Source organism: Mytilus trossulus, chromosome 5, assembly GCF_036588685.1.
Source record: "Mytilus trossulus isolate FHL-02 chromosome 5, PNRI_Mtr1.1.1.hap1, whole genome shotgun sequence".
NCBI classification, from domain to species: Eukaryota; Metazoa; Mollusca; class Bivalvia; order Mytilida; family Mytilidae; genus Mytilus; species Mytilus trossulus.
The window spans coordinates 38156260-38170093 of NC_086377.1; the positions used below are offsets into that span (position 1 = coordinate 38156260).

Consider the following 13834-nt stretch of genomic DNA (forward strand, 5'->3'; position numbering starts at 1 on the left):
CTTTCCCCAGTTAACAAGCATGTCCCCTCCTCATCACCTGTGCCTAACACTAATGTTCATTCCTTTACTCATATGCCTCCACCAGCAGTAACCAGTCAACCACCCAATAACATTACTACCATCCCTCTTTCTCTAGTTAACATGCATATTCCTTTCACCATCACCTGTGCACAACACTAATGTTCATTCATTTACTCATATGCCTCTAACAGCAGTAACCAGTCAACCACCACATCACATTACTAATTTCAATCATAGCTTTGTTAACTCACATGTTCCCTCTTCTGTACCCTTTCCTTACATAGAAACTAGCAGTCAGCAACCTTCTTACACTCCACTTGTTAATGCCCATGTTTCCTGTTCAGTACCCTTGCCCTACACAGCAGATCCGTTGGATCATTTTCCCACTCAGCATGCTAAGCAAGTCTCAGCATCTAATAGTTATGATCCTTCAGTTCTGCCACCTCTCACATATGGTTCTAATTCATTTGTGTCACCCTTGCTTATGTCAACTAATAGTCAGCAGAAACCAACAAATCTTGGTTGCAAACTGTTAAGTTGACCGTTTCATTTTTTACAGTTCATAAGTGAACGTTATGATAGGCAATAAAATAATATGGTATGGTGTGTAGCAGGAAACAGTTACAGTCCATGCCAGACTATATTTTATTTTGACAGTACCTAAATGCAGGAAGGATGTTCCTGTCCCAATTGTCACCAACCAACTGATACTTCACATTTTCTCCTCTTGCCCATCCTTCCTACATTTTAAGTATGTCTTCATCTAAATTGTCTATCCAAGATGTCAGCTTATTATGTACAGAGCCAGGGCTAACACAGAGTCCAATTTTGGAAAGTCGTTGAATGTCCTGAAAAGGTTAAAGGATTTTCTATTTTAAACAATGCATGTGATCCTGAAAAATAATTTGTAACACTAACAGAATCTATGCTTAAGTACATAATTTGGTACAGTACAGTATATGGTCGGAAAAATCAGCTTATATGTCACAATATCCAACAATATGCCAGACTGGCCCAACAGTTGGTTTGAGTGTCATTTACACCTGAACACTGTGATATTGCCTGTGCCATATCTACTGGAAGGAAGTACCTGCTAAATTAACTTTAAATTCACCTGCACAAATGATTTTTGTATATATATATTTACAAATGCATGAATGATAGATTCATGTAAAATAATGAATCATCTTTAATGAAAAAAATTGCAATAAAAATACATGCCATTTTAAGAAAATGGAATGATATTTTTTATTTTATTATGCATGACACCATGGACACATGTTACAATACTTCCTAGTAAAATATTTCTAGTAGAAATAAGACTTACCCTAAGTGTACATCCACCATGGACAAGTACAATTGGACCCCAAGGGTGACTGGGGTATAGAAATATGGTCACTTGGTCTTCTCCCGACCGGCAGTAAAACGCTTGCCGAAGTGGGGCGTCCGTTTGGCTGTGCGGGATGTATAAGTTCGCAGTCACGTCCGGTCAGAAGGGGGACGTTAAATCCGATGCCTCGTGTAAAGAGAGTGCCACGCTCTTTGCACGTTAAGAACCCTTGCAACAACTCTTTGAGGGGTCCGTAGGTGGCCTGTTGCGAGGCAAAATTACTGTCTCTATCCTATATACCCTCATTTTCAAGTGGTTGTCCAAATTTCCCCGACCATCATCCTCTATTATAACAACCTACCTATTGTATTTATTGTGAACTTGTTCTCGTCCTGAATATGCATGAAATATTTGCCACTGGACGTTAAGCAACCAACAATCAATCAAGTACAAATGCAATGCAGTAATGAAGCATAGACATCTCTTGATTTCGGCCGTGAAACCCAGAAGCGATTGTATGCAATAAGTTCATATGTTTCTTGTCACTTGGCGTCAATGGTATGTCACTAACTATGGCTGAAACCACTTTAATCACATTTGGAGCTCTTATTTCTAATTCTTTATGGAATTTATCCCATGTAAATGTCATAAAACTCTGGTGGTCCTTATTCTGTAGCACAGATCCTGAATGCCTTTTACACAGGTTTTTGGATTCTGACTTCACAACTTTAGCTGCAGCTGTAACAACATCGTCTGGGTTGGAATTAAGTAATATATCAAGGATAGCCTTTTCAACATTTTCCGATTTAAATATGGCTTTACAAATTTTTGTGTGGATTTCATTTACAATTAGCTCTGTCCTTTTCCCACTTGGATAGGAAATTGTAACCTAACAAATAAAAAATGTATAAATAAACTATGTTGTCAGACATCAATCCATTTGAACCAACAGCAAAGTGAGAAAAAAAATATATATAAGTTTATACTGATACTAATATTAAAAAAAAATCCAATAAATTTGTTAAAGTAAAAATATATATATGCTTATCCAGCAGGTCCAGTGACCTTGCTGACTAAAATATTTTTTTCATTTATATGTTACAGTATATGACTTCACTTAACTCATTGTGTATATTTTACTCAATATGAAATTTCATAAACATGATAAATGTAGCGAGAAAGTATGTACTATCAACTAAAAAATATTTTTGTATCAGTGAGCGTCTTTGAATTGGCAATCATACCACATCTCCTTATTTATATATTGGTACATGTACACAATATATGAAAGCATTTATGTCAAACTGGAACGTATCTGTTTGGAAACGTCTGAACTGAGTTTTGGAAGATTACAAACAACAACCTTATTCAAGGGACAAAATATTTAGTACCATTTACCTTCATAATTTCTATATCACTTCGGGTTTCTTCTGCTACATATCAACAATATCATCTGAAAAAATGCATTCAAACATCATGCAAACAATTGAAATAACTATAAATAAAAATAAAACTATAAATAAAATTTAAATTGAGATAATAAGTGACTGAGTCGCAATCATGTTAAATATAATAAGTTATCAAAAGTACCAGGATTATAATTTTATACGCCAGACGCGCGTTTCGTCTACATAAGACTCATCAGTGACGCTCAGATCAAAATAAACTTGTACATTTACACAATATAATTAGTTCCCCTCAAAATTATCTTAGTTAATTACACTATCCTTTAACAATGTTTAACATGTCAAAATATTAATTTATACAGCAAAAAAAAGGTAAAGATTTTAAACTGCCAAAAAATGTACTGTCTATTTAATAAGGTTAGGAACATTTGACTTTCCATGGACTTTTCATGAGGACCAGATTATTTTTTCCATATAAATTATGTTCAATGTAGAAAATTTATTTCGGATTTTTTTTTATCATGTTGATCAGTTGATTGGCAAAATGTGGGCAAAATCAATCCAATACTGCCAAATACTTTTTTAGTGCCAAGAATTTTTTTCTAACCCCCCTCCCCCCTCTTAAAAAAAATCAAATGGGCTGTGCCTAAACATAAATTATATAAATGTATATAAATAATATAGTCTCTGTCACTCTGTCATAAATTTGTATCAAAACAATTAACTAAATCTGTAACATTCCTTTTGATTTATTAGTACATGTACATGTGATGGTCAGATAGTCATGATAGTGACAGGAATTAAAATACTAATCATTTGGTATTATTGACCATATATTTATAATCTGATTTAAATTGCAGAATTAATTTATACCAAAACCCAGCATAAAATTTTCAATATTTTTAGTGTTAAATTTGACAGTTACAATTTTTACTCCAACAGGTATATACATAGGCTGATCCAGGGGGAGGGGGGCTGGTGCCCCCTTCTTTTTCATTGGAAAAATTTGGGCGATTATATAGGGAATCATCGAAGCATACCTGGAGAGTGCCCGCCCCCCCCTTTACATTTTGCCTTATGAAAAGTTTTGGCTCCGCCACTGATATTTGTCTGATTGTTGGAAAGTTTGAAATTTTGAAGAATAATATTTACTCTCATTATAATCCAACTAGAACTGTTGGCATGTAAAAGCAATTCTTTCAGGCCCAAATGTAATTATGCAAGCCTGGCCAGTAAGTCCTGCTAACTGCAATGACAGTTGATTGATTAGTTCAAATAATTATAACGTCTGGCAGGCAAGGCTATTTAATTTTTTTTCTGGGACACCTTCCTACGAAGGAAGCCGTCCCAGAATTTTTTTTTTAAATAGCCTTAATTGTCAGATGTCATAATTATTTGGACTAATGATTGATGTACGTACTATCACATGTACAGTGTGCAAATAATCTAAAAGTAATAAACATAACAATAACATAACAATCAAATAAACAGATAACTACCTCAACTTCTCCTGTGAAACGGTGAAAATGACTGATCAAGTGATCGTCTTGCAGGCTTTTTGCTTGGTTCAGTCAATTTCTGTTGTGTTGGTTTTGGTAAAATCTGTGGTAAGGACCTTACTACATTTGGTGTATTGGTAATGTCATTGAATGGCATGGTGGTTATTGGTACAATGTCTGACTTTTTACTTGGCTGAAAACTGGCTGGACTACGTAGCATTCTTTTTGAAATTGACACACGTTTGGGGGAAGGAACTGACACAAGTAGAGTATTTTCTACAGTCTTTGTCGATTGTCTTAATTTTCCTTTTAAATCTGTTGACTCTTTTTCCGTTTTTAACACCTTTTCAACAGAACGATAACATTTCTGGCATACACCCTCACCTTTACACTCGAATCCGACAACATTGTTAATATTTTTCCTCCGCTCCTCTCTTAGTTTTAACTTCCTATCAAAATGTTTATGTTCAACTTCTATTCCGTTGGCTTCCTTTACTTTCTGAATGAAAGAAAATCCACAGACAACGCAAATATTTCCCAGTAAGTATGTTTTTCTTGGAGTTAACTTCTCATACATGGGCGCCGCCATTGTTACTGTTCTCTTCGGTTGCTCTCGGACCCGATCGATCAAACTTAAATTTCTAATAATCCCGAACTGCCTGGCAGGATTTTGCCAGACGCTATCTGATTGGCCGTTACAAAGGTCGTCGGGACATGACCCAATATCGAGTTGGTTCAGATGTTAGTGGAGGGTAGCGTATCAGAACATCGGATTTTAATGAGATTGCACAGGGTTGACACTACTAAATTGTCAAATTGTTACCTATTGTAGTATTTTGATCAGTTAGACTTTCTAAGATAACAATACGAATACTAAAAATCTGGACTAAAAATAAGGCGTACAGTTTTCAATTTTTTAACGGACATGACGTAAAACAGCGAATCAAAGGATTCAACTTTATTTATAACTAATATAGGACAATGCTGTTGATTAAAAAATACTCCATTCCAGGACCTTTTGTTTTCCAAATAATTAATATTACCAATAATTGATAAGTTCCAGTACGACGGGTTCAAACAGAAAGATTTGAAAGCAGAGAAAACTGTGTATCTTATAATCGGCATGACTTTATCAAATGACAATACTATAGTTATATACTTTAATTTAGTCACGGACCCGAGATATCACGGGTGTGTTCTAGTAAATATTTACATAGTAGAATAGTCACCAAAGAGACTATACATGTATCTTTAAGATATTTTAAATCAACTGTGCATGTTACAGCCATAATAGTTATCAAAGGTACCAGGATTATAATTTAGTACGCCAGACGCGCGTTTCGTCTGCATAAGACTCATCAGTGACACTCATATCGAAATAGTTATAAACCAAACAAATACAAAGTTGAAGAGCATTGAGGATCCAAAATTCCAAAAAGTTGTGCCAAATACGGCTAAGGTAATCTATGCCTGGGATAAGAAATCCTTAGTTTTTCGAAAAATTCAAAGTTTTGTAAACAGGAAATTTATAAAAATGACCACATAATTGATATTCATGTCAACACCGAAGTGCTGACTACTGAGCTGGTGATACCCTCGGGGACGAAACGTCCACCAGCAGAGGCATCGACCCAGTGGTGTAAATAGTTATCAAAGGTACCAGGATTATAATTTAGTACGCCAGACTATTGTATTTGGACTATAAACATCAAAAGAGCAATATTCCATGGAAATATGAATAACATATCTTGGTTGTAACATCATGAAAAACCATATATCCACAATGATGGACAACTTATCATGATGACATTTAGGAAATCAATTTTGAAAAAAATATAATAACATCTATAGGTCTTTAATGCCTAGGCTATATAACATTTGTTGCAAATAGTCCATTTGCCAATTACCATTTTAATTCTGTTATTACACACTTTTTAAACAAATAACTTCCCTTTGTCAATCATAGACTGGTTCCATACCGGAAAAAGTATTGGCTTTAGCCTAAATGCAAAGCATGATAAATTGAAAGAGATGTATTGGTGGTTAAACAATTTTTTCACGCCAATTAATTTCTGATGTCAATAGTATTTTGTTAAACAACAAATTAATGTTATTAATAGTTATCAAAAGTACCAGGATTATAATTTCATTCGCCAGACGCGCGTTTCGTCTACATAAGACCCATCAGTGACGCTCAGATCAAAATAGTGAAAAAGCCAAAACATATACAAAGTTGAAGAGCATTGAGGACCAAAAATTCCAAAAAGTTGTGCCAAATACGGCTAAGGTAATCTACTCCTGGGGTAAGAAAATCCTTAGTTTTTCGAAAAGTTCAAAGTTTTGTAAACAGAAAATTTATAAAAATGACCATATAATTGATATTCATGTCAACACCGAAGTGCTGACTACTGGGCTGGTGATACCCTCGGGGACGAAACGTCCACCAGCAGTGGCATCGACCCAGTGGTGTAAAGATTTGAAACCCTTATAAATTACTCACATTATGCATAGATCATATATTTACTCTTTCTGCTAGCTCTCCATTGTAAATAAAAAATAATGTCCCTCACAAGGGAGACAACTTTTTCAAGGGATCTCTAATTACAGGGTCATTTACGGAAATTGGCAAATAGCCTATTGAATGCCAAACAAATTCCATATAAGTTCATATAATTATATGCCGTCAGTTTGATCCTAATTAAAAACTACTATCTATTGATGCCAATAAATATAACATGATACAGAATTGACTTTAAAATTGTGACCAATATGTGGGTCATTAAGATTGATAAATATATGACCTAAAAGCTGAAAATATAAAAAGTTGTACAGAAACTGCAGTCTGGTGAAAAATTAAATATATCAAATTAGGGAACACAATAAATGTAATGGAAATTTTGTGCCTCTACCAAGTCGAGGGTTCAATTCATTTTTAGATGGATCATATGTTCACAATCTATGTTGTCTCTTATGGTGTCCAATATTTTTAGCTCACCTGGCCCGAAGGGCCAAGTGAGCTTTTCTCATCACTTGGCGTCCGGCGTCATCCGTCGTCCTGCGTCCGTCGTCGTTAACTTTTACAAAGATCTTCTCCTCTGAAACTGCTAGGCCAAATTAATCCAAACTTAGCCATAATCATCATTGCGGTATCTAGTTTAAAAATTGTGTTGCGTGACCCCGCCAACCAACCAAGATGGCCGCCATGGCTAAAAATAGAACATAGGGGTAAAATGCAGTTTTTGGCTTATAACTAAAAAACCAAATCATTTAGAGCAAATCTAACAGGGAGTAAAATTGTTTATCAGGTCAAGATCTATCTGCCATGAAATTTTCAGATGGATCGGACAAAGTGCTGTTAGATTGCTGCCCCTGAATTAGTCATTTAAAGGAAATTTTGGCTTTTTTTGTTATTATCTTGAATATTATTATAGATAGAGATAAACTGTAAAGAGCAACAATGTACAGCAAAGTAAGACCTTAAAATAAGTCAACATGACCTAAATGGTCAATTGACCCCATAAGGAGTTATTGCCCTTTATAGTTAATTTTTAACAATTTTCATAAAATTTGTAAATTTTAACTAACATTTTCGACTGAAACTCTTAGGCCAAGTTCAATATAGATAGAATGATTGTAAGCAGCAAGAATGTTCAGTAAAGTAAGATGTTCAAACACATCACCATCACCAAAACACAATCTTGTCATGAATTCATGCGTCCTTTGTTTAACATTCACATAGACCAAGGTGAGCGACACAGGCTCTTTGGAGCCTCTAGTTGTAGTAGATGTTATTCATTGGAAGTATAGTTTAACTATATAATATAAATTAAATGAAGAACAGCAATTAAAGCATTATTTCCCTTTTTCCCTGGGCAAGGCTCCGTGTTGAAGGCCATACAGTGACCTATAATGGTTTACTTATTCTTAAATTGTTATTTGGATGGAGAGTTGTCTCATTGGCACTCACACCACATTTTTCTATATATATATATATATATAGTTTTCAATTTAGACTCGTTTATATATATATATATATACTGATTGTACGTGATGTATGGATGTCTCTATAAAATATATACAAATATGTAACATAATTACAAGTCTTCTGATGCAAGATAAAACATATGAAGGTCTGGAAATAGATGTGCTTCGGCAGGGTCATCAACATCATCATTATGATCATCATGATCATCATCTATCTCAACATCACTAATTTCATCTGACAACATATCAGAGAGAGAAATATCTAAGGTGTCCGACTTATCTGGCAGATTTACACAATTAGTGCATTTATATCCAGGACCACAAAAACCATCCTTAGAATCAGACTTAGATTTTCTGCATTTGCAGCGATTAGAGTAACAACCCGTCTTACAAGAACATCCCTTTGTGTACAACTGAACTGTCTGCTCTTCTTTCTGAAAATTTCCTTCAGTGTCCCATATACATTCAAGTAAATTATTACTTACCTTCCATCCAAAATCTGAAAGAGGGGATAGCTGAAGGAAATTTTCAGGACCTTGTGCCCAAAACTGAAATACCCAGCTTGATCTTAGCCAATGAAATTTCAATGCCTCAGAATTAGGCATGATTTCCTGTTCTGAAAGGACTCTTTCCCACATTTTTTCCCTGATTTGAGATATTAATAATACATGTTTATCATGAATATTTTCACCATGAAGACTGTCATATAAGGATTTCACAGAAGTCAGAGGCAAAAATGCAGTGGAATGTTTAGAAAAATACACTGCTGATATCAATCTATAAAATGCAAACAGTGCACTTTCTGAATCAAAATCTAACAAACATGCAGTTTCTGTACCAGTGATAAATGTAGCATTCTTCCTTAATACATCAAAAAAGGTTTTCTTTCCAAAACCTTCAAAATATGAGACGTAGTCACAACCACTGTATATATACAGCAATTGTATACATGACTCAATATCTTGAATACCCTGAAAACAAATATCATTCTGTAAGGCTACAGAAAATTCATTCATATCGATAAAAAGTTTTTCATATGAGGAATCTTTTAACTGTACATACAGTGACTTAACAATGTTTTTTACAAAAGAGAGACCTATGAAATAAACATCAGTGTCTGGACTATAAATGATAACGGTTTGCGCAGTGGAAATAACTGAATGAAGCCACACTCTAGTGGCAGTCTCTTCATGATCACCTGATGCTATCATGTATTCTATTGATGTATTAGAAATAGCAAGTCTAGCCTGATCTTTGTACTATTATCAAATCCAACACCAGTTATGAATGAGCATTATAAATTTAAAAATTTCTGATTTGCAAATGTTAGGAAGTGCTCTGAAATAAAATTTACTAGAAGCCTTTTCTGTTTACGAACTGACAGAAAGGATCTCCAGTTAGAGGGTAAATCAGTAGCAGGATATAATTGATCAAACTCAACAGTTTGATCAGATATATCTCTTGTGGATCTTTCAATGTCTTTAGGACTTATCATTAGACAAAACAATTACATTATGTTCGATATATATTCCACCTAATTCAATTATCGATAAAGCAAAACTCAAAAACCTCACTGATCAATTACCCTCACCATTTATACTTATGGGCGACTTCAATGCCCACAATCCATTATGGGGTAGCAAGACTCATAATGCCAAAGGTAAGATCATTGAGGACTTTGTCTCTCAAGAAGGATTATGCATTTTTAATGATGGATCTAATACGTATCTTCATCCTGGAAACGGGTCTTATTCTTCTATTGATATCACTATATGCGATCCCTCTCTGCTTCTGGATTATTCATGGCGTGTTCATGATGATCTATGCGGAAGTGATCATTTTCCAATAGTACTTGAACATCTTTTTAATTCTGCCCAGCAGAGAGTACCACGTTGGAAACTTGACAAGGCGGACTGGTCCCTGTTTGAGAATCTCTGTCGAGCGGAACTTCAGTCAAAGATGTTTGAGACTGTGCAAGATCCAATTTTAACTTTTAATACAGTTCTAACGTCAATTGCTGACAGAACTATTCCTAAGACCTCGGCAAATCCAAAACATCCCAGTAAACCGTGGTTTGATGACGCATGTGATCAAGCCATAGGTGACCGTAAAAAATCTGAAAGACGGTTCAATCAACAACCAACGACGGAAAACTTGAGTAATTTCCGTATTTTTCGCGCTAAGGCACGGCGGACTTGTAGGCAAGCCCGACGAACATCCTGGAAAAAATTTGTCTCGGGGATTACATCTCGCACTCCGATGACAAAAGTTTGGAATATGGTAAATAAAATAAAAGGTAAAAATTCTAAAGCCACTGTAAAACATTTGAAAGACGGCAATACTTTATTAACATCTGAAAAGGATATTGCCAACAAACTTGGTGAAACTTTTGCAAAGTCTTCTTCTTGTAACAACTACAGGGAAGACTTTAAAAAAGTTAAAAAACAAAAAGAAAAAATTAAATTAAACTTTAAATCAAAAAATGGTGAAAATTATAATAAACTATTTTCTCTTGAAGAACTTAAAACATCTCTGTCAAAAGCCCATGATACAGCTTGTGGGCCTGATAATATTCACTACCAACTCTTAAAACACTTGCCAGATTCCTCGCTAGAAGCTCTCTTGCAGCTCATGAATAACATCGGGGAATCTGGTGATTTACCATCAATCTGGAAGCTTGCAACCGTCGTGCCTATTCCAAAACCAAGTAAAGATCATACGGATCCTATTAATTATCGACCAATTGCTCTTACCAGTTGTGTCTGTAAAACACTCGAACGGATGGTCAATGATCGACTTGTTTGGTTCCTGGAATCCAATGGGCTATTAGCCAATATCCAGTGTGGATTCCGACAGGATCGCAGTACTCTTGATCATCTTGTTCGATTCGAATCATTTGTCCGTAATGGTTTTGCGAAAAATGAGCATGTGGTGTCGGTCTTTTTCGACCTTGAGAAGGCCTATGATACTGCATGGAAATATGGTATTTTAAAAGATTTATTTGATATGGGGTTGAAAGGCAATATGCCTAATTTTATTTCTAATTTTCTCTCTAACAGACAATTTAATGTTAGAGTTAATTCGACCATGTCTGATCTGTATGATCAAGAGATGGGTGTCCCTCAGGGCAGTATTTTGTCTGTAACATTATTTAGTCTTAAAATTAACAGCCTTGTTGAAGTTTTAAAAAGTAATATTGAAGGTTCATTGTACGTTGATGATTTTTTAATATGTTACAGAGGCAAAAATATGAATAACATAGAAAGACAATTACAACTATGTCTTGGAAGAATTGAAAAATGGGCCTCGGAAAATGGTTTTAAATTTTCCACGTCAAAAACGGTCGGGATGCATTTTTGTAACAAAAGAAAATTGCATCTTGATCCAGAACTAACTTTGTACGGCAACCCAATTAAAATGGTTGATGAAACCAAATTTCTTGGTTTACTTTTCGATAAAAAGTTAACCTTTCTACTCCATATCAAAATGTTAAAAGCGAGATGTTTAAAAGCTTTAGATATTTTAAAAGTTGTCGGCAGCACTGACTGGGGTGCTGATCGCAACATTTTACTTAATTTATATAGATCTCTTGTTAGATCGAAACTAGATTATGGCTCTATAGTGTATGGCTCTGCAAGGAAGTCCTACATACAGATTCTCGATGCTGTGCATCACCAAGGTTTGCGTCTCTGTCTTGGCGCATTTAAAACCTCACCAGTTGAGAGTCTGTATGTAGAGGCTGATGAGCACTCACTCACTGACAGACGTTTGAAGCTTGGACTTCAATATGCTGTCAAACTAAAAGCCCATTCAGATAATCCTGCCTACAGCTGTGTTTTTAATCCGATTTATGAAGATATTTTTGCAAAACATGAAAATAAAATTCCTCCGTTAGGTTTACGTTTAAAACCACATTTAGCTTCTTTTGATTTAAAATCTGTTGCTCAAGTTCAAACTTGCAAATGTCCTCCATGGGAACTTCCCAAACCAAAAATGATATTTGATCTCCGTGAACACAATAAAAATAAAACAAATCCTCTTTTAATTCAGCAACACTATGCTGAAATTAAAGCCGATTATCTAGATTTTTCAACTGTATATACTGATGGATCAAAAGATGGTGATAGAGTTGCATCTGCTGCTGTCTTCAGGGACAGAGCTGCAACCCTCCGTTTACCATCTGATGCATCCATCTTTACTGCTGAAGCAGAAGCAATAATTTTGGCTTTGAAATTTATTGCTTCTTCAGATGAATCCAAATTTATTATATGTTCGGATTCACTTTCATGTTTACAAGCTATACGAAATACTAAAATTAAAAACCCAACAATCCTGAAAATTTTATATGTAATGAGGAATTTAAAAATTCTTCTGAAAGAAATAATATTTTTATGGGTTCCGAGTCATGTTGGAATCCTTGGAAACACAGCTGTAGACCTTGAGGCAAAGAATGCCCTGGGTGACCCTCTATCTAACTGTGATATACCATATACTGATTTTAAATCTAATATTAGAGAATATGTTTTTAATATATTGAAAAATAAATGGAGTAAAAAAGATGATAATAAATTGCATGAAATTAAACCTAGTTTAGGCAAACCTTTTGCTAATATTATGTGCAGAAAAGATCAGTGTGTTATTACTAGATGTCGTATTGGTCATACTAGAATAACACACGAGAATCTTTTAAAAAATGAAGACGAACCACAACGTGTTCCTTGCAACTGCAAGTATACTATTAAACATGTTTTAATTAATTGTATTGACTTTGCTGATATTCGTAAGAAGCATTTCAATGTCAATAATATGTATGATTTATTTAATGATGTTCCATTTACAAATATTGTTGCTTTTTTAAAAGAAATTGGAATTTATTATAAAATATAAAAATGTTATTATATTTAAATCGATTTTAATTTTTATCACGTTATTTTACTGTTGATTTTTATTTGTATATACTCAATTTGCTTTAGTCAATAATTTTAGTATATTGAAGGACTTTTTGTCTTATTTTAAAATATGCTTTAAATTGTAAAAATATTCGAATTAGCTCTCGCCGCGATATAGCCTTTTTGTGCTAATGCGGCGTAAAGCAACCAACAATCAATCAATCTCTTGTGGATCTTTCAATGTCTTTAGGACTTGTACCCTGTCTGTTTGGGTGATCAAATACCAAATGAACCTCAGTTGCCTTAAATTGAAAGTGGGGTCGTACAACCCACTTATCAAACAGAAACCGTGCATAATCTAAAAATGTTTTATGCACAGACAGGGGGATGATGTTAATAATAAATATTCCATCTATTACATAGGCTATATCAGTATTAAGTGGGGGTGGGGGTAAACTTGAAATAAAGGATACTGGATACATCTTCTTAAATACAGAAGTAGCTCAAGATTTTTTACCTTTCTGACTGTTCGTCTGTTGCAATAATGTCCAAAAAATGTGGTGTAGAGTTTTTTTATCATCTGAAATAAATAATGTGGACTGCTCCAACTGAGAAAAGTATTCATTTATATTTCTCTCTTGTAATTGTACATATGGGACAGTCATTTCAGTATGATGGGGAGAATCTCTGTTAAACCCTAATTGG

The 13834-nt window shown here is 34.6% G+C and overlaps 1 protein-coding gene and 1 pseudogene across 1 annotated transcript; one reads left to right on the forward strand and one right to left on the reverse strand.

Annotated features, from left to right (window-relative positions):
- Positions 1-659: 659 nt before the first annotated feature.
- Positions 660-4919, reverse strand: LOC134717917 (uncharacterized; annotated as a pseudogene).
- Positions 4920-9842: 4923 nt separating this feature from the next.
- LOC134717918 (uncharacterized) lies at positions 9843-13654 on the forward strand. The gene is made up of 3 exons (XM_063580417.1): positions 9843-10398; positions 10759-11381; positions 13553-13654. The coding sequence occupies exons 1-3, from the start codon at positions 9843-9845 to the stop codon at positions 13652-13654; spliced, it is 1281 nt and encodes a 426-aa protein (XP_063436487.1).
- Positions 13655-13834: the final 180 nt, after the last annotated feature.